The 19,793-nt window shown below is 43.9% G+C and overlaps 1 protein-coding gene across 22 annotated transcripts in view; it reads left to right on the top strand.

The window, feature by feature from the left end:
* nfasca (neurofascin homolog (chicken) a) overlaps positions 1 to 19,793 on the top strand; it is a 107,378-nt gene that overhangs the window by 34,107 nt on the left and 53,478 nt on the right. For 19 of the 22 annotated variants that reach the window (XR_013794205.1, XR_013794206.1, XM_079582477.1 and 16 more), the window contains 6 exons: positions 2,687 to 2,792; positions 8,532 to 8,728; positions 10,041 to 10,163; positions 13,681 to 13,845; positions 15,530 to 15,577; positions 17,904 to 18,015. Coding sequence is in view for 20 of the 22 variants with exons in the window: in XM_079582477.1 (XP_079438603.1) it covers positions 2,687 to 2,792; positions 8,532 to 8,728; positions 10,041 to 10,163; positions 13,681 to 13,845; positions 15,530 to 15,577; positions 17,904 to 18,015 (751 nt within the window). In the remaining 2 variants the exon portion in view is untranslated. The remainder of the gene's footprint in view (positions 1 to 2,686; positions 2,793 to 8,531; positions 8,729 to 10,040; positions 10,164 to 13,680; positions 13,846 to 15,529; positions 15,578 to 17,903; positions 18,016 to 19,793) is intronic. The other 3 variants (XM_079582478.1, XM_079582471.1, XM_079582472.1) reach the window with 1 other exon arrangement.

The raw sequence follows: 19,793 nt of genomic DNA on the forward strand, positions 1-19,793 counted from the left end.
ACTCCATCCAAGCACGCGCTAAATAGGCTATGGGGGTTGCCGTGGTAACTGTGGGCTTTTCTGGGTCAGATTAGTGTAAATTGTCAGCCTGTAGGAGCCCCGTGAGCTGCGTGGACTAAAGGTCTACTGCTGGAGAGCGTCATCAGCATCATGGCATTAGTGATTTCTGCACTCTGAGGTTGTGTTCACGTGACATTGTAAAACAGATTAAAGGCTAATCGGCTTCTAATTTCTAATTAAAAATAATAATAAATAAAAATAGCTCAAGATTACATGAGATTTCTCCGATACGTCCCCGGAGACAAGGCCAGTCTCCAGGTCTCAGTGGCTACGTCTACATGAAATATCCAATAACTGGAGTAATCAGATAACCCAGTAATCAGAAACTCTACATGTGCCAGAGCAGATTTGGATTTTTAGAGCAGAATCAGATTATATGAATATCCAGCATATGAGACACCAGAAACCTCTGTTTTTTGGTCTGCATGTAAACATAGCCAGTGAAGACGAACAGGTTTGATTCCAGCGGAGTCTCCGCATGGTCTCTGAGAGGTCTACAGGAGGTCTCCAAGAGCTCTACACGAGGTCTCCAAGAGGTCTCTGAGAGGTCTCTGAGAGGTCTACATGAGGTCTCTGAGAGAGGTCTCTGAGAGGTCTACATGAGGTCTCTAAGAGAGGTCTCTGAGAGGTCTACACGAGGTCTCCAAGAGGTCTCTGAGAGGTCTCTGAGAGGTCTACACGAGGTCTCTGAGAGGTCTCTGAGAGGTCTACATGAGGTCTCTGAGAGAGGTCTCTGAGAGGTCTCTGAGAGGTCTACATGAGGTCTCTGAGAGAGGTCTCTGAGAGGTCTACACGAGGTCTCTGAGAGGTCTCTGAGAGGTCTACATGAGGTCTCTGAGAGAGGTCTCTGAGAGGTCTACATGAGGTCTCTGAGAGAGGTCTCTGAGAGGTCTACACGAGGTCTCTGAGAGGTCTCTGAGAGGTCTACATGAGGTCTCTGAGAGAGGTCTCTGAGAGGTCTACATGAGGTCTCTGAGAGAGGTCTCTGAGAGGTCTCTGAGAGGTCTACATGAGGTCTCTGAGAGAGGTCTCTGAGAGGTCTACACAAGGTCTCTGAGAGGTCTCTGAGAGGTCTACATGAGGTCTCTGAGAGAGGTCTCTGAGAGGTCTACACGAGGTCTCTGAGAGGTCTCTGAGAGGTCTACATGAGGTCTCTGAGAGAGGTCTCTGAGAGGTCTACATGAGGTCTCTGAGAGAGGTCTCTGAGAGGTCTACACGAGGTCTCTGAGAGGTCTCTGAGAGGTCTACATGAGGTCTCTGAGAGAGGTCTCTGAGAGGTCTACATGAGGTCTCTGAGAGAGGTCTCTGAGAGGTCTACACGAGGTCTCTGAGAGGTCTCTGAGAGGTCTACATGAGGTCTCTGAGAGGTCTACATGAGGTCTCTGAGAGGTCAACATGGTCTCCGAGAGGTCTCTGAGAGGTCTACATGGTTTCAAGCAGCTGTGGCAACGCTTCGAACACTATTTTTTGTCCTCAACCCGTGAGACGTCTCTGTGACGTCCCTGAGACCTGTCGGATACCAAGGAGATCTCAAAGTACTCGATCTACTTCTAGAGGAGAATGCAGCATCCCAAAATGTAAATCTGCTTCTCTGTGATCGCACTAGGTCAGTGGAACACACGGCCCACTGAGATTACTGCATGTACGACATTCAAAAGATTTGTGCATTTGAGTAAAAAATGGCTTCTAGAAAGACAACCTTACACTCATGATCTGTAGCGACGTCATGAGGGAGCGGCCGCTCACCTGGAGAAAGGACTGGTAGAAAATGTTTCAAACATATTTAAATTAAATGTATGTTAATGATGATGTTAAAATGTATAAATCCATGGTATATATATCCATGGTCCAAGTATTCATTTACATCTAAAATCAGTTTTTGTACTGTAACATCAACCTGCCCAGAGACTACAGGTGGAAAAATAACCTAGTACAATGCATCTTTCCTTCTGGTCAGTGTTAAATTGTGCGCTGTCCCTGTCTAAATAAAAACCATACCAAACAGAGTCCATACTCCTACGTTTGAGTAGGGCTGGATACCGATACCGATACTTTAACGTAGGGCTGAACAATTTTGTTTTTCTCACATGTGTTGAACCTTGATTTTTGATTCAACTTCACTTTTTCATACTAAAATAAATCCATGTAACTGAAGCATGAAAAAACGATTGCAATCGCGGTGCTTCTTTTAAACACGCTCTAGTTCATTTTGAAAAAGCCCCAGACCTCGGTTGGCAGCCGGCCACGGCAGCTCTCCTCATGTGTGTGCTCGTACCGACTATAATGTAGGACTGTAGGACATTACCAAAATAATTCACACATGTAAAGAGGTTAATTCGACATGTTCAATCACAATTTCATGTGTAATCATGTAAAATGACCCTACAAAAAATATAGATAAGCCGATGATGCCATAGAGTGGAGTGGAAAAAGTGTGTTTGTCGACTCACTGATCCTGAACACAATCGCTTGCTTCCTGTGAGAAGGACAGTAAGAATTTATTTGAGTTTTGTAATCTGGGACGAGATAAAACCTTATCCAGCAGGTCCAGTCTTGGTTTGCTGGAGTTGTTACAAACATCTGGTAAATGAATAGAGAAATGAATGTTCTGAATGTGTGTGCACAGTGATGCAGCCTCCCACCATCGTGAAGCAGTCGGTGAAGAACTACATTGTGGACCCGCGGGACAACATCCTGATCGAGTGCGAGGCCAAGGGCAACCCCCAGCCCGAGTAAGACACACACACACACACACACACACACACACACACATGCACACAAACACACACACACATGCTGCAGGCTCACTCACTACGCAGGAGCTTTTAGGTTTTAGGTTCAGTGTGACAGTGTTGATGATGGACGTTCACATGGTTAAGAATGACATTTTAAAGGACATGTCCCCTTTGATTCAGTCTGTGTGGCCAAAATGCATTGGAAATGGAGCTCAGATTTCTCCCGCTTGCTGCCGTCTCTGGTCCAGTCTCTAGCTGCTGCCCATTACGTGGGTGTTTGTCCGTCAGCCGGTGTGCTGTTGCCCGGACGATCCCTGCTTCCGTCCCTCTGCCTGTCTGTGCGGCTGCTCTAACGCAATCACAAACACATTCAGACTCGGTGACCTCCACTGTTCCCCCTGTGAGCCACACAAGTGCAGCTCCTCTCTGATGGAAAACACTGTGCTTAAAGCCCGGTGACAGAAGCACACCTGGAGCTGGGTTGTGAGTCATTCACGGCTGTTTGAGTCACCCCTAGCATTAGCTACCAAAACATTGCAAATGATGAACGATCCAGACGTCTTCAGCTGTTGTTCAACCATAGACCACTTTAGGTCAAAGCCTCGTTAGAAATCCTGAATGAATGTTCAGACCTTTGGAGATTGATTTGAGAAATGATAAAAGTGCCTTGACAAGGACAAATGTACTGCCCTATTCGTTAGTCTGGACACCTGGCCGGCTATTCATGTGTAGAGCGGATGGAACGTTTAGATCTGGGAGCCGTTGGCGAACAAATGTGCACATTTGGCTCAGAGAGCTGAAGGCATTTCTGTGATTTCTGTGTTTGTTGTGAGCAAACAGTTAACCACAAATAGCCCGGGGTGTTCTCAGACTGAATTGCTGTTCTGGAGTTAACTGCAACGTCCTACGGATCTTTAGCGACACACCCATGGTCTCTCCCAATGTTTAAGCTCAAATCCATCAAAAGCTTAAACAGTGACTGATTAGCTGCTCATGGCTAGCAGCTTGGATACCATGCTACGGCTCTTTGTTGATGAGAATTGTGTAGCTACTAAAGACAGCCCTTTCTGCCTGGGCCTTTACTGTAAAAGCACAGGGACTGCCCCATCAATCACATACAGTGGTTTGCAAAGGTTTGGGCACCCCTTTAACTTTGCGACATTTTGTCATATTATAGACCATAAACATTAATATATTTAATTGAAATCTTTTGTGAAAGACATAATATTTAATGAATAAAAACTGAAAAGTGTGATGTGCAAAAGTATAGCCCCCCCTTTCCTTTTAGTGCAACCAATTGCCTTCAGAAGTTTCCTGATGATTTCTGAATGATCACATGTTGACCCACTGACTAAATCGAGTCTACCTGTGTGTAATCTAATGTCAGGTCAAATACAGCTGCTCTGTGATGGTCTCAGAGGTCTGACCAGACAGGTCCAGGATAAAGAAGAGAAAGAGAGGTATAAAGCTGGGTTTGGTTATAAAAAGATTTCCAAAGCTTCGAGCATCTCTCGGTGTACAGTTAAATACACCATCCAGGAATAGAGAGAGTATGACATCACTGCAAACCCACCAAGACCCGGCCGTCCTCCTAAACTTACTGACCGAACAAGGACAGCACTGACCAGAGCTGTTACCAAGAAGCCTGTGATGACCTTGGATGAACTGCAGAGAGCTACAGCTCAGGTGGGGGAAGAAAACCATAAGAAATCCCGTTTCGGTTTGCCAGAAGACACATGGAGGCCACATGGAGGCTTCTGGCGAACAGAAAACGGGATTTCTTCAGGTTTTCTTTTAAAAACGTCACTCTGCCATAAAGGCCAGATTTGTGCCGTGTACGACTAATACAGTAGTTGTCCTGTGTACAGTTTCCCCCACCTGAGCTGTAGCTCTCTGCAGTTCATCCAGGGTCATCAAAAGTGTTCATGCAGTATTTACATTTCAATTAAATATATTTATGTTTATGGTCCATAGTATGACAAAATTAAAAGGGGTGCCCAAACTTCTGCACTCCACTGTATAGTGTAGCTTCTAAACCATAAGTTCCATGAGCACCACACAGCCTGAGCTGATGGTGTAGTGACTTTGTTGTGGCTTATTTCTTGTTTCCATGTGATCGAGTGAAGCTTTCATTAGCTGATGGGAGCTTCTCTCTGTCTCATGGGTCAACACACATTCTCGGCGCTGACCCAGCCACTAACGCCATGTTATTTGATGATGTGCCTGGCATCTAGTCTCTGGGCCAGGGACAGCATGCACACTTTGGGCCAATCCAAGCGCTTTGATTTCACTGGGCCCCAATCGAACCTCCCGGGTTTACGTGGGTTTTGATAATCCTGTTCCAATCTGACTTTCCCTTCATCTATGTAACCATTCTGGTGATCAGGCTAAACCTACCAACCAGCCTACCAACCTACCAACCGACCAACCTACCATCTACCAACCTACCAACCGACCAACCTACCATCTACCAACCTACCATCCAACCAACCTACCAACCTACCATCTTACCAACCGACCAACCTACCATCCTACCATCTTACCAACCTACCATCTTACCATCCTACCATCCTACCAACCTACCAACCGACCAACCTACCAACCTACCAACCTACCATCCTACCATCCTACCAACCGACCAACCTACCATCCTACCATCTTACCAACCTACCATCTTACCAACCGACCAACTTACCATCCTACCATCCCACCAACCGACCAACCTACCATCCTACCATCTTACCAACCTACCATCTTACCAACCGACCAACCTACCATCTTACCATCCTACCAACCGACCAACCTACCATCCTACCATCTTACCATCCTACCAACCTACCATCCGACCATCCATCCAACCAACCTACCATCTTACCAACCTACCATCTTACCAACCTACCATCCTACCTACCTACCAGCCCACCACACCCTACCAACCGACCAACCTACCATCTACCAACCTACCAACCGACCAACCTACCATCTACCAACCTACCAACCGACCAACCTACCATCTACCAAACTACCAACCGACCAACCTACCATCTACCAACCTACCAACCGACCAACCTACCATCTACCAACCTACCATCCAACCAACCTACCAACCTACCATATTACCAACCTACCCCTCTCCTTCACGGAGCAGCGAGAGGTTGATGTTGCGATGGAAAAGAGCCGGCTCACGTAGACTTGATTTGAAGGCCAGTGTCCAGCGAGTTACATCACTGAGACACAAAGGACAGTGTCCACACACACTGTCCCTCTGTGGCGGGACACTCAGACTGTGTTAGCATTATGCCCCTGCTCCATGTGAACGCTCATCAAACATTCCGCCCCTGATTGAGTGCAGCGTGATCAGAGTGGGCCACAGAGGGCCATTGTCAGAGTCCGGTGGGCCATGGGCACTTTCAGCCAGAACCCCCCAACCTGACCCCGCCCCCCCACCCCGATTTCTCTCTCGGTTCAGACTTTGGCCTTTCCAAAATGCCTCTGTTCTGCGCATCATTATGTCTTTATTTGTATTTATTTTTAATCTGTGTATCTGATTAAAAAAATGGCACACTTTATATAAAACGTATATCCACCCCATTAGCTTTGTCTTCATCTTACAAGGGGCCGGTCCAACGTTTCATTTCCTGACCAACACAGTCCTCGCTAGGGCTGGGTACTGATATCTGAAAAAGTTTAGGTACAATCGGAAAAATTAAAATATCAAGACCTGTGCAGAAAAAAAAATCTTTATATCCAAGTTCCAATCCCATTTTTGCTCATTTTTCCACCTACCCAATTCTTTTTTCAAATTTTGTCCCCTAATTTTTGATCATTTTTTATACTGATATTTTCCGAATGTCCCCTCATGTTTTCCCATTCCCCCCCCAAATTTCCCCCCTTTACTTTTTTTTAACAACATTTTTCTTTATATCCCAATTTTCCCAACATTTTTCACACATTTCTTGACATTGGAGATGTGAATTGTAAATATTCCACACACTATCGTGCTGTTTTCTAGATCTAGATGACAAATATTTTATTATAGGTATTGAAATAAGAATCGATCAGGGATTCAGTATCGAAACCTAGAGGTCGACCAAAACAGCAGCCGGCCGATATATCGGGCTGATATTAGTGTATTTTACAATATCGACTAATGGCCGATCTAATGCTGATAAAAGCTGATATCTCCTGGTTTCTCTGTCCCCCCACAACCTCCTGGGCCACAGGGGGTCAGAGAAACATCACGATGACATCTTGGTTACGTTTGTTAAATACAACATAACATGTATATAATACTGTATATATAATAATAAATAACTTTCACTAAACGTCAGTGAATATGGACATGCTGCAGGTCTTTTTTCCGCAAACATATTTTGATCGCCACACATAATGCAGCAGCTAGCAACAGCATGCTAATGCTAACAACAGTATGCTAATTAATGCAACTAATCAAACAAATCAAAGAAAAACTATGATTGAATCACCTAAAGTGATCAAATAAAATCGGCCGCTGCGGGAGTGGCCAAGTATTTATGTTTTTACAGGATTACAGACCTGGGCCGGGACATATGGGCATCGGCAAATCAAAATCTTCAAAAAACAGCATCGGCCTTAGAAAAGCCCATATCGGTCGGCCTCTTTCGTAAACCAAGAAACCAACCATCCAATACTACATCTGACCATCCAGGGTCACACGGCCTCATCAGTGAACAAGACTGTTTGAAAATGAGTCTCATGTATTTCTGAGCCACTGCAGCCGTTTCTGTTCATCAGCTTCAATGAACAGTTTAGGGGAGGCCGGATAGAAGGTTTATGCGCAACTGCAGCCTCTGGAGGATCCTACAGCTTCAAGTTCGGGAGACTCCAGAGGCACCAGCAGCTTCAAATACCTGTCTGCTGCTTTGTAGCATCTGTTCTCTTAATCTGATGGTTTTGTCTGGCAGAAACCATCCTTATTGTACCTTTATCTGCACAAGCCTGTGTGTGTCTGAATCATCCACAAATCTCTTAACATCTCTTAATGATTACACTTTCCGGAAATATCGAAGGTTTTTACGCTTTTCATCAGCAGAGAGATCCTTTTTCTTTCCCATATTGCTTGAAAATGATGATCTGCATAATAAAGTGGAACATCCTTTTTCAGTAGGTTTTTCCCTTAACTGGACTTAACCTGAAAACTAATTATCCCAGGTCTCTGAGATTCATGTCTCAAAGAGCCCTGAGACACAATACCATCCATGAGTTTCATAAAAAAAAAAAATATTTTTTTTACCTTTTTGACACAAAAATACAATTTGCATAATAATGTGGAACGCAGTGTATAGGATTCCCATGTGTCCTGGAGAACCGGGAAAATGACTTTTCCAGTCATGGAAAAGTCATGGACATTGAGAAAAAATGTAAACTGCTCTGGAAAAAAAATAATGTGTACAAGGTTTTAATCCTTTTGTAAGTATGACTTAGTTTGACGATAGCATTTGTTGTTTTAATCATAGGTTTATTTGAGCCAAGCAGCCATTTTAATGAAGAAAAGTTGGGTTCTTTTTATTTAAAAGTCAATGATAAAGTCCTTTCTCATTCACATAACATGGTTGGAACAAGTGTTGTTCTGAGTATTTGCATGTTCAATGTCTTGGGGAAAGTGTTTCAAGTAAAGTGTGTAAACCCTGAATACCAAGGTAAACGTTTGCTCCAGCAGGTTCTCACCGGTCTGTGTGTTCATGTGTTGTGGCTCAGCTTTTCATGGCGGAGAAACGGCAAGTTCTTCAACATCGGGAAGGACCCCAGGGTGAGCATGCGGAAGCGCTCGGGCACTCTGGAGATCAGCTTCAGGAGCGGGGAGCGCCCGGAGGACTACGAGGGGGAGTACCAGTGCTTTGCCAACAACAACCTGGGGGTGGCGCTGTCCCACAAGATCCAGCTGCACGTCTCCAGTAAATACACCGCGGCTTTACTGTATCCTCCTGCAAATGCCTTCAGAGAAACCACACTGTAACACCCAAAACCACTCAAGTCATACAACCAGAACCATCCACGTTTGAAATCAGATCAGTTATGATTCATTGCAGCTCAGAATGAAAAATATTAATACTATAGGTCGACAAAAAACACACTCCTTCAAAGCATTTGCTCACATGTCATTACAAGCTAACAACAGTTTCATAAACCTGCAGGGGCGGACTGGCCATATGTCCATTCTGGAAGAGCACAGAAGGGCCACTGGCTCTAGGGCCACCGGTCCCGCCTCAACCAAGCTTTACCCAAATCTAAAAGCTAAAAAGAAAAGCATCAAAATAGCGAGAAAAAGGGGATGAAAAGTCAACAAAAACATGAGAAAAATACGGACAAAAAAAGACAACAAAAAATGATAGAAAATATTTAATTAAAAATTCAACAAAGATGTGACAAAAATGTAACAAAAATTCAACAAAAATTCAACAAAAATTCAACAAAAATTCAACAAAAAAATTACAAAAATGTAACAAAAATGTGACAAAAATGTAACAAAAATGTGACAAAAATGTGACAAAAAAATTACAAAAATTCAACAAAAATGTAACAAAAATGTGACAAAAGTTCAACAAAAAAATTACAAAAATTCAACAAAAAAATTACAAAGATGTAACAAAAATGTGACAAAAATTCTACAAAAATTCTACAAAAATTCTACAAAAATTCTACAAAAATTCTACAAAAATTCTACAAAAATTCAACAAAAAATCAACAAAAATTCAACGAAAACTCAACAAAAATATGACAAAAAAGAAAAAAAAAAAGAAGTAAAAAAAAACATACAACAGCGCGAGGAAGGTCAGTTTTAGCTTTCAAATGAGCCAAAAGAGGACAGAATGCATTTGGTTTAGGCGGACGGTAAGAGGTTAAAACATGTATTTGTGGTGGTAGAAGTGTCACAATTTCGCTAATTTGGGCCGGGCTGGTCAGAGTCCAGGACTGTTTTTCAGTCCCAGTCCGCCCCTGTAAACCTGTGTGTAAACCTGGCTGCCGCCATTTGTAAATAGTAATGAAGTGCTGTACCTTCACAGACTGTAAATAAGAATGGACTGAAGCCCGTTCATGCTAGCTGTTTGGCTGTGTTTGTTGAAACCAGCTCCATTATTTAGAATAGGGTGTAAATAAAATAATAATATCTAAAGTAAAAATATGGTTGAGATTTAATGTCAGTATAAAAACAGAACAGAACATTGAATACTGAACGTGAGTGTTGTGTCTGTGTCCCCCCGACAGAGGCTCCGCTGTGGCCCAAAGAGCAGCCGAAGCCTGTGTCCGTGACTGAGGGCTCTCCTCTGGTCCTGCCCTGTAACCCGCCGCCCGGTCTGCCCCCGCCCACCACCTTCTGGATGAGCAGCAGTGAGTCATGTCGCAGCCTGGGGCCGCTTTGAACACGTGGGGCGAGCGGCGGGTGGAGGTCGTTGGGGGTTGTGTGACGGTCTTTTGGTGTTAAGGTCTAATCTTTGCTTGGGAAGGCATCAGGTAGTTGGACAGCGTGTGATGCAGGTGCCCAGACCACTAAAAACATGTACAATAGAATGCATGTATTTATCTACTTAGCTAATTGTCTATGATCAGTTTAATTTGAATGACAAGGGTTTTAACACACTAACAGTGCAGCATTCTGCCTGTATCAATGTAATCATAACTTAGTGGCTCAATGATCTTATAGATAAAGTAAAAAGTATTGTCTGTATTTATTTTGCAGAAGTAGACGTCATTCTAAGAACATGGCTAACAGCTCTACACACTGTTCAGTGTTTGGAGCCTAAATCTTAAATGTAAATATATTAGCTGGCAGATTGTTTTTATGCAGGTAGGTTTGATGTGTGATCTCATATTCACGTTTCCTTCAGATACATCGGCCTCAGAGTTAGCGTTAGCTGTTAGCTATTAGCTATTATACCAAAGGTTAAGTTATATATTCCTGATCAGTGAAAGTAATAAGCAGGTTACATAACATCAAATACAAAAAAAATGATGGAAAAGGTGAATATCACATCATGGGCCAGATCTTGTGCCTGACGCGCAGTGTTAATTTCGTCGACTAAAATATGTAGTCTTAATTTTAGTCAAAGTGATATTTTAGTCGACTAAAATTGGACTAAAACTAAATTAAAAGTTTCTCATGAGACTAAAACTGTGACTAAAATGTCCAGATATTTTAGTCGACTAAAATCAGACTAAATAAAAATGAAAAGGAGAGACTAAAATCATCCAAACTTCTATTGAGCGTCTGAAAGAGCCTCAGATCATGTAAATTCTCTGCCAAATGAACAGCTCTGAGCTTTGTTCATGTGGAGCAGCTCCATGAAGTCGAGGACCACGATTGAATATGATTATTATGAATATTATAAATATAAGTCGACTAAATTAGTCTTAAATTTATTCGACTAAATTGACATGCAATTTTAGTCTTAAAATTAAAGAAGTAGACTAAAATTGAAAAGTTTTTTTTTGACTAAATCTTGACTAAAATTAAATTAGCTTCCTGGAGCGCAGCTGTTGCCCTTGTGTTCTTCCTTTAGCATGACAGGCTCTCACGGGTCAAACTAAAAACTTTATTAACCCCATCGTGAGCTATAATGTTTGTGTCCCGAAAGAAAGAGATGTAGCTACAGCCGGTCCCGCTGTGGCGCGGTTCGGCACTCGCTCAGCTGTAATTGCGTTATTGCGACCAAAACAAAGCATGTGTTCACCTCCACTCCCCCACAACCTCTCCTTCACTGTCTGCCTGGAGGAAAAGGCTGTTGTACAGAACACTGCCATTGGCCATAGATGTTTCTTCTGACTTAAATGCACTAAGTCTGGACTGCAGATCTCACAGTGCGCTCCCACTAAGCGCAAAAGTCACCGTATAGTCTGTGAATAAAGACACAGGATGGGGCCCCGTGGCTTCATGCCAGCGTGTTTTTGTGGCTGACCCTGTGTTTGCCCTGGCACAGCTACACTCCTGTCACTTTCACTACTCCATAGAATGGGTCGCCTTTATTTGGTTCTCTCATTGGCACCGTTGTCACTTGCCTTCCAAGCTGCCTCAGAGCTGGAAAAACTGCACTAACAATGGAGTAGCCAGTAGTGCTGGGCGATACCTGACATTTCGGTTTCGAACGATGTGGGAATATATCCTCTTCTGTGTAATTTATCAATAATAGAAGCACTGAATAACTACAGGATTGTGTCATTTATAACAATGAATATTTGAGGGAATTCGGCTCAATTCATTCAGCTCAATGAGGTAAAAGAAAACAGGATCCACGTAAGCTCATCACCTCTGTACAAACAAGGCTCCTCAGGTTATTCCTTTTCAGCACACTGCGTGTTTAGTACGAGCCGATCATGTAGTCGCCGCGTGTCAGCAGAATCAGCTGTGTAGCGTGTTGCTCCGCCCTCTTTTCCTCCGCTCAAAGATGGCTGATAGAGAGGGATGTGCAGCGGCCAGGTCAGAACGCAAGAAATCTGCTCAACAGTAAAAAGATTTAAAGATCGATACTCACTTTGGTATCGATTCTTTCAATACCTACATTTAGTAGCCAATCATTAATCACTGAGCTTTATGAAGGGATATAGGGTCTCATTTCCTAGTTATCCAGAGTGTTTTTTGTAATTCAAGCAGTTCTTATAATAATGCATTGGTTTTATATAGCGCTTTTCTGGAAACTCAGAGACACTTACATTGCACTATTCGTTCACTCCATGCTCGGTGGTGGTAAGCTGCTATTGTAGCCACAGCTGCCCTGGGGTAGACTGACGGAAGCGAGGCAACCAGTCTGTGCCATCGCCCCCTCCGACCACCACCAACCACTCACACACTACAGTCACTCAGGCTTCCTGGTGTTCCCAAACGGTCTCCCATCTGAGTCCTGCCAGGCCCTTCCCTGCTGAGCTTCCAAGGTCTGACGGGATTGGGCAGAGCAAAGGCGTGACGGCCACAATATTTGAAGAGTTTCGTGGCGCTAGGCTAGTGCAAGGCTAGTGCATTTCTATGGTATCAGCTAGCCTGCATTAAAAACAGTGTGACCCGCTCCACTGAGCACCTGAGGCAAATCACTTATAACGCCAGACTAACCATATGTCTGTGTCCATAGAATAATTTTAACCATTTTGCATTTAAAATACCTTATATTTGAGCAGCATCAGCTTCGTGGTTGTATAAGCTACGCAGCGGTGGAGTGATCTGCGAGAAAATAGTCCCTCAAAATGCGATCATTCATATGATGCAAGGTCAGTCATATTCCAAAAATGACTCTATGGACACAGACATTTATATGGTTAGTCTGGTGTTATAAGTGATTTGCCTCTGTGGAGCGGGTCAGACTGTTTTTAATGCAGGCTAGCTGATACCATAGAAATGTGCTAGCCTAGCACAAGCCTAGCACTATGTAACTCTTCAAATATAATTGTATAAATTACAAAAAAATATCTCCAGAAATCAGCAACACTCTGGATAACCAGGAAATGAGGCCCTATGTCAAAAATCCTGAAATATCCCTTTAATGCTTTTATCACAGATGTACATTTGTAATGCGTCGCTCAACTGTGGATCACGCTCTGACAGAGTCCGGCTGTTCGCCCGTTGAGTCGGACACATCTGAGAGTAAGTTAGTGCAGTGTGGCTGGTCAGGCTTCAGCCTCCAGTATCTTTACCCTCAGTGACTGGAGTGTAATGTGGATCACAGCCGTTTAGTGGCTGAGTGTGAGTGACATATTAATGTGATCGGCTCTGGGGCATCGTCATAAACACCATACGTCCGCTGTCGGGACAAGCATATGCCTTTTGTCATGTGGTGTTAGCGGACGTGCACAGTCACACCTCACGGCATCGGTCTGACTGTCACATGAAGCTGGTTATTGAAGGCGTGTCAACTGTCCACAGCGATGACGTCCATCGAGCAGGACCAGCGGGTGTCCATGGGGCTGAGCGGAGACCTGTACTTCTCCCACGTGCTGAGCCGAGATGCCCAGACCGACTACAGCTGCAACGCTCGCTTCCTCTTCACCATCCAGCAGAAAAACCCCTTCACCCTGCGGGTCCACACCAGTGAGTATAACTGTATCTATAGTACTTCCATTTGTACTCCCAGGGTCCACACCAGTGAGTATTACTGTACAAGTATCTATAGTACTTCCATTTAAACTCCCAGGGTCCACACCAGTGAGTATAACCGTATCTATAGTACTTCCATTTAAACTCCCAGGGTCCACACCAGTGAGTATAACTGTATCTATAGTACTTCCATTTATACTCCCAGGGTCCACACCAGTGAGTATAGCCGTATCTATAGTACTTCCATTTGTACTCCCAGGGTCCACACCAGTGAGTATAACTCTACAAGTATCTATAGTACTTCCATTTATACTCCCAGGGTCAAAACCAGTGAGTATAGCTGTATCTATAGTACTTCCATTTATACTCCCAGGGTCCACACCAGTGAGTATAACTGTATCTATAGTACTTCCATTTATACTCCCAGGGTCCACACCAGTGAGTATAACCATATCTATAGTACTTCCATTTATACTCCCAGGGTCCACACCAGTGAGTATAACTGTATAAGTATCTATAGTACTTCCATTTATACTCCCAGGGTCCACACCAGTGAGTATAACTGTACTAGGATCTATAGTACTTCCATTTATACTCCCAGGGTCCACACCAGTGAGTATAACTGTACTAGTATCTATAGTACTTCCATTTATACTCCCAGGGTCCACACCAGTGAGTATAACCGTATCTATAGTACTTCCATTTATACTCCCAGGGTCCACACCAGTGAGTATAACCGTATCTATAGTACTTCCATTTATACTCCCAGGGTCCACACCAGTGAGTATAACTGTATCTATAGTACTTCCATTTATACTCCCAGGGTCCACACCAGTGAGTATAACTGTATAAGTATCTATAGTACTTCCATTTGTACTCCCAGGGTCCACACCAGTGAGTATAACTGTACAAGTATCTATAGTACTTCCATTTATACTCCCAGAGTCCACTCCAGTGAGTATAACTGTACAAGTATCTATAGTACTTCCATTTATACTCCCATTGTCCACACCAGGGAGTATAACTGTACAAGTATCTATAGTACTTCCATTTATACTCCCAGAGTCCACTCCAGTGAGTATAGCTGCACAAGTATCTATAGTACTTCCATCTATACTCCCAGAGTCCACTCCAGTGAGTATAGCTGTATAAGTATCTATAGTACTTCCATTTGTACTCCCAGGGTCCACACCAGTGAGTACTTTCGACTGGGGCTGGGTACCAACACATTTTTTTCCGATACTGGTACTTCAACTATACTCGTTTTTGATGCCTGAACGATACTTTTTTTCCGATAATATCTTTGCTAAATGATTTGTCATATTGAACCATGAAACACATGAATAATGCTAATATCCTCATTTTTACTTTTCATTATTTAACATTTTTTTTCTGGTACCTGCTTTCGATTCTTTGATTTTTTTCGATACCATCAGCACCTAAACCTTTTCATCCATACCAGACTGGTATCTGTTAATGGTACCCAGCCCTACTCTCGACTCATGAGTTACAAGTCAAATTGCAACGGCCATAGCGAGTCAAAACCTCGCCTCTCCTGACTGGTCAAATGTTCCCCAAACGGCCCCCCTAACAGAAGAATGTACTGTGAGTGCGACAGAAACCCATGAATAGCCTCGCCGTGCACTCAGTGGAACATGTCGATCCTTTGTTTTTTCAGCGGAGGGGTACAATGAGACATCTTACAATATCTCTGCGCCCTCTGGTGGTGAGTTGTGTTCTCCATGACCTGTAGTTCCTGCTTTACAGGCGCTCTAACCTGCTTGTAGAGGGGCAATAATTCACCTCTGCTAACTCTGTTTCTCTTCACGTCTCCATAATGTCATGTTGGAGTAGGAGGGGTTATAGGAGGATGGAAGGGCATCTGACACAAAGCAGTGTATTTAGGTGGAGGGTTTAACATACAGATGCTTTTGAGAGGAAGGAGGTAAAGGCTCCCTCGCTCTCTGATCTCGCTCTCTGATCTCGCTCTCTGATCTTGCTCTGTGATCTCGTTCTGTGATCTTGCTCTCTGCTCTCGTTCTGTGATCTTGCTCTCTGCTCTCGTTCTGGGATCTCGCTCTCTGCTCTCGTTCTGTGATCTCACTTCCTGCTCTCATTCTGTAATCTCACTCTCTGCTCTTGCTCTTTGATCTCACTCTCTGATCTTGTTCTGTGATCTCGCTCTCTGCTCTCATTCTGTGATCTCGCACTCTGCTTTCATTCGGTGATCTCACTCTCTGCCCTTGTTCGGTGATCTGGTTGTGATCTCACTCTCTGCTCTCGTTCAGTGATGTGGTTGTGATCTCGCTCTCTGCTCTCGTTCTGTGATCTCGCTCTCTGATCTCGTTCTGTGATCTCACTCTCTGCTCTTGTTCTGTCATCTCACTCTCTGCTCTTGTTCTGTCATCTCGCTCTCTGCTCTCTTTATGTGATCTCACTCTCTGCTCTCGTTCTGAGATCTCACTCTCTGCTCTTGTTTTGTCATCTCGCTCTCTGCTCTTGTTCTGAGATCTCACTCTCTGCTCTCGCTCGGTGATCTCGTTCTGTCATCTCGCTCTCTGCTCTCGTTCTGTGATCTTGCTCTCTGCTCTCGTTCTGTGATCTCGTTCTGTGATCTCGCTCTCTGCTCTCGTTCTGTGATCTCGTTCTGTGTTTTCGTTCTCTGCTCTCGTTCTCTGCTCTCGTTCTGTGATCTCGGTCTGTGATCTCACTCTCTGCTCTTGTTCTGTGATCTCGCTCTCTTCTCTTTTTCTGTGATCTCGCTTTCTGCTCTTGCTCGGTGATCTCGTTCTGTGTTCTCGCTCTCTGCTCTCGTTCTGTGATCTCACTTTCTGCTCTTGTTCTGTGATCTCACTTTCTGCTCTTGTTCTGTGATCTCGCTCTCTGCTCTCTTTATGTGATCTCGCTCTCTGCTCTTGTTCTGTCATCTCACTCTCTGCTCTTGTTCTGTCATCTCACTCTCTGCTCTCGCTCTGTGATCTCGGTCTGTGATCTCGCTCTCTGCTCTTGTTCTGTCATCTCACTCTCTGCTCTCGCTCTGTGATCTCGGTCTGTGATCTCGCTCTCTGCTCTTGTTCTGTCATCTCGCTCTCTGCTCTCGCTCTGTGATCTCGTTCTGTGATCTCGCTCTCTGCCCTCGCTATGTGACGCTGCCCTTGCTTTCCGTGATTACTGTCTGATCTTGCCTTGCTCTCGCTCTCTGCTTATGGCCTCTCTGCTCTCGCTCTCTGCTCTCTGGTCTTCTACGGCGCGCTCTCGGTCTCATCAGGACTAACCCACTGCACACTGATGCCATAGTTTGTAGCTTTCCTAAATATAGCACAGCTTTTGTCTGCCTCAGCACTAAACCTGTCTGTGCTTTTATACACACACAATGTTTACGTATTATTCCATGATACAGACAAATAACCTGTGGAACCTTCTCCCTGTAGAAGCTGTTTACTACAAATGTGTCTTTTCCATTTGAATTGGTCAGAGGTTTAAACAATTGATGCAGATTTAACATTTACTACAGCTAAACGTTATTGATGTAAATTAGCAATACAAGCTAGCTTTACTCAACAATTTGAACTAAACACCTGTACCTTCCTGTATTCCGATTATAATACTTCAATTATGCTCAACCATATTCATATCCAATCTCCTAAACCGTTTATTCGTTAAAAAATAAACATTTAATTATACTATATACTATATTCCAGTTCGGAACAAAGAAAAGATCAGGCGATATAACTGCAGTAAGCATGTGAAAAGCAGTCGTCCTGCAGAAGGTTGAGTGAGTTATGGCTGCAGTGTCTCCGTGTCAGTCTGCATGATCCGGTAACATGCTTAGCCTTGGGCGGTGCTCGGCCCAGAGAGACAGATGAGCGGAAGGAGCTCCCGGTTCATGTCCTCTGTGACAGAAGCCAGGCTGCTCTGATCTTTGTAATGCAGTTAGTCAGAGGAAGTGTGTGGACGGGCATCAGGCACAAAACCAGACACCAAAATGATGACGGCTGCCATGTTGTGTCATGTTTGAAGGGATTGTGAATGTTCCTGTTGTTCCTGTGCAGGCCGGGCCATCCCAGAGTCCACCCCCTCTTTCCTGTCCCCTCTGGGCACCGAAAGCTCCAAGACGGTGCTGCGCGACCAACAGCTGCTGCTGGAGTGCATCGCCGCCGGGAGGTCAGTGGCTCGTTTCATTTAGCAGCAGATACTTCAGGCTCAAAGTGAGGGCAACTCCAGCTGGTGTGTTAGGCATTATAGATATACGGCAGAGACACGCCAGGGACACGCCAGAGACACGTCAGGGACACGCCAGGGATATGCGAGGGACACATGTTTGTTTTCTTCCAATCCGTGTTCAAAATTCTTCTCCTAAAATGCTGTAATAATGCGATACGTAGCTGTACTAGTGATGTGAAGATGAGTGGCTTTCACAGCTGTCGCGGTTGGAAACGCTCACAGAAGGTTAACCGTGAGAATGGTCGGACTCACAGTGAACCGCTGTCCCGTCTCATGAGCCTCGGCGTGTTTGTGCCGAACAAAAACCCCGTCCAAAGAATAAGAAGAACCCAGTGTGCAGAGGCCAAATCTGTACAATCTATGTTTGCATGATGACAGCAAAATGAGTCCCAGCAGAACTGCGTGCACCTGCGACACATGGAAATCATCATCATGATAGGGTCATTAGTTTAGGTCACTTGCTCCCTTTAAATATTGCGATTAATTATATTCTATTGCTTATTTTTTTAAATCATCATTTTATTAGGCCTATTATTATTATTTAAGGAAAATAACACATATAACACTAGACTAACCATATAAATGTCTGTGTCGATAGAGTCATTTTAACCACTTTGCATTCAAAATAACTTACATTTGAGCAGCATCAGTTTCATGGTTGTATAAGCTACACAGCGGCGGAGTGATCTGCTGGAAAATAGTCCCTCAAAATATGATCATTCATGTGATGCAAGGTCAGTTACTGTAAATGCTCTAATATAGGCCGGGGCCTTTATTTACTCAAGGGCATCTAGGACCAGGCCTTTATTGGAACCAGGCCACAATTAGAAATTTATTTCTATTTGAGCAAAACGGACGACCAGGAAAACGAAGAAAAACAAGATTTGTGTCCATTTGCACCTAAAATATTAGGTTCATTTATTAATGAACATTTCAAACCCTCTCCCAGCGGCTGGAACATTGACGCCTTTTATTTTGTCGGGACAACAGGAAGTGTTTCGTTGCTGTTAGCGGAGCTTTGACATCAATGTCACTGCAGGTTTCTGTTTCGTTTTTACCGCGGACCGGATTATTTGTTGTTATCTCGTGTAATGGAATACAGGCCAGTATTAGAGAATTGTTGATGGTGTTTTTCTGTATGTTTGTGCCTGTGTTTGTCCTGTCATGACATCAACCTGCCATGGGACTACGGATGAAAATTAGCCTATATGGCTAACTCCGGCACATTTACATGTTGAAGAAGCACATGTTGATTAATGTGCACTGTCCCAATTCAAATAAAGATATAAAAATATATATATATATATTCCAAAAATTACTCTATGGATACAGACATTTATATGGTTAGTCTGGCGTTATAAGTGATTTGCCTCAGGTGCTCTGTGGAGCGGGTCACACTGTTTTTAATGCAGGCTAGCTGATATCGTAGAAATGCACTAGCCTTGCACTAGCCTAGTGCCATGAAACTCTTCAAATATCTCCAGAAATCAGCAACACTCTGGATAACTAGGAAATGAGGCCCTATGTCAAAAATCCTGAAATATCCCTTTAACTTTGCGAAAGGAGTGAAACAGCGCCCCCAATTTGACGCTGGTGGCCAAAAAGTGTACTGTAGCCACATTTACCATTGAGAATGAATGGGAGAGAGTTAGTATTAACCATACCCAGCGCAAAAGCGGCGCTGGAAGTGATTCTCAGCTGGTTTGGCTTCGTCGCGA

This window comes from Gobius niger (assembly GCF_951799975.1).
Source record: "Gobius niger genome assembly, chromosome: 24".
Taxonomy (NCBI): Eukaryota; Metazoa; Chordata; class Actinopteri; order Gobiiformes; family Gobiidae; genus Gobius; species Gobius niger.